Below are 526 nucleotides of genomic sequence, written 5' to 3' on the forward strand. Positions count from 1 at the left end.
CCCCCCCGCGCCCCCGGGCCCAGCGGATACTCGCGGGGGCGGAAGGCCTCCTGCGTGTGGGGGATGACGAACCGCTCCCCCGGCTCCCCCGGCGGCAGCGGCTTGGCCAGCGGGAAGGGCTTGCGGCCCAGCAGCGGCGCCATGGCGAGACGAGGCGGGGTCCCGGCCGGAGCCAGCGGATCCGCGCGGCGGCGGCAGCGGGACCCGGGCGGGACGATTGAAAAATGGCGGGAGATTCCCCTCCCCCTCCCGGGCGGGCGGCAGGCCGAGCCTCGCCGCGCGCACCCAAACCTGCCTCCCGCCCCTCAGGGCCCGCCCCCGCCGCCGCGGCCCCGGGAACCTACTGGCGCGCCTCCGGCGCTGCCGGCTTCGGATTGGCCGCGCGGCCCGCCAATCGCGTCGCCTCGCCCCGCCTGCCGGCGCAGCAAGCTGCCTTGCACCGCGCGCGAGGTGAGAGGTCGCGTTATGTAAGTGGCAGAGAGCGCGACTCCATTTTGTGTCCCCGTTATCCGCCCGCCCGCCCGCC

The 526-nt window shown here is 77.0% G+C and overlaps 1 protein-coding gene across 5 annotated transcripts in view; it reads right to left on the reverse strand.

The window, feature by feature from the left end:
• Positions 1 to 189, reverse strand: part of BAZ1B (bromodomain adjacent to zinc finger domain, 1B) — a 51,347-nt gene extending 51,158 nt beyond the window's left edge. For all 5 annotated transcript variants that reach the window (XM_010585952.1, XM_010585951.1, XM_010585950.1 and 2 more), the window contains exon 1: positions 31 to 189. In XM_010585952.1, the coding sequence (XP_010584254.1) occupies positions 31 to 143 (113 nt within the window). In that variant the 5' untranslated portion in view covers positions 144 to 189. The remainder of the gene's footprint in view (positions 1 to 30) is intronic.
• Positions 190 to 526: the final 337 nt, after the last annotated feature.

The sequence above is a fragment of the Haliaeetus leucocephalus genome, unplaced genomic scaffold (genome assembly GCF_000737465.1).
Source record: "Haliaeetus leucocephalus isolate CR32 unplaced genomic scaffold, Haliaeetus_leucocephalus-4.0 Scaffold136, whole genome shotgun sequence".
Lineage (NCBI taxonomy): Eukaryota > Metazoa > Chordata > Aves > Accipitriformes > Accipitridae > Haliaeetus > Haliaeetus leucocephalus.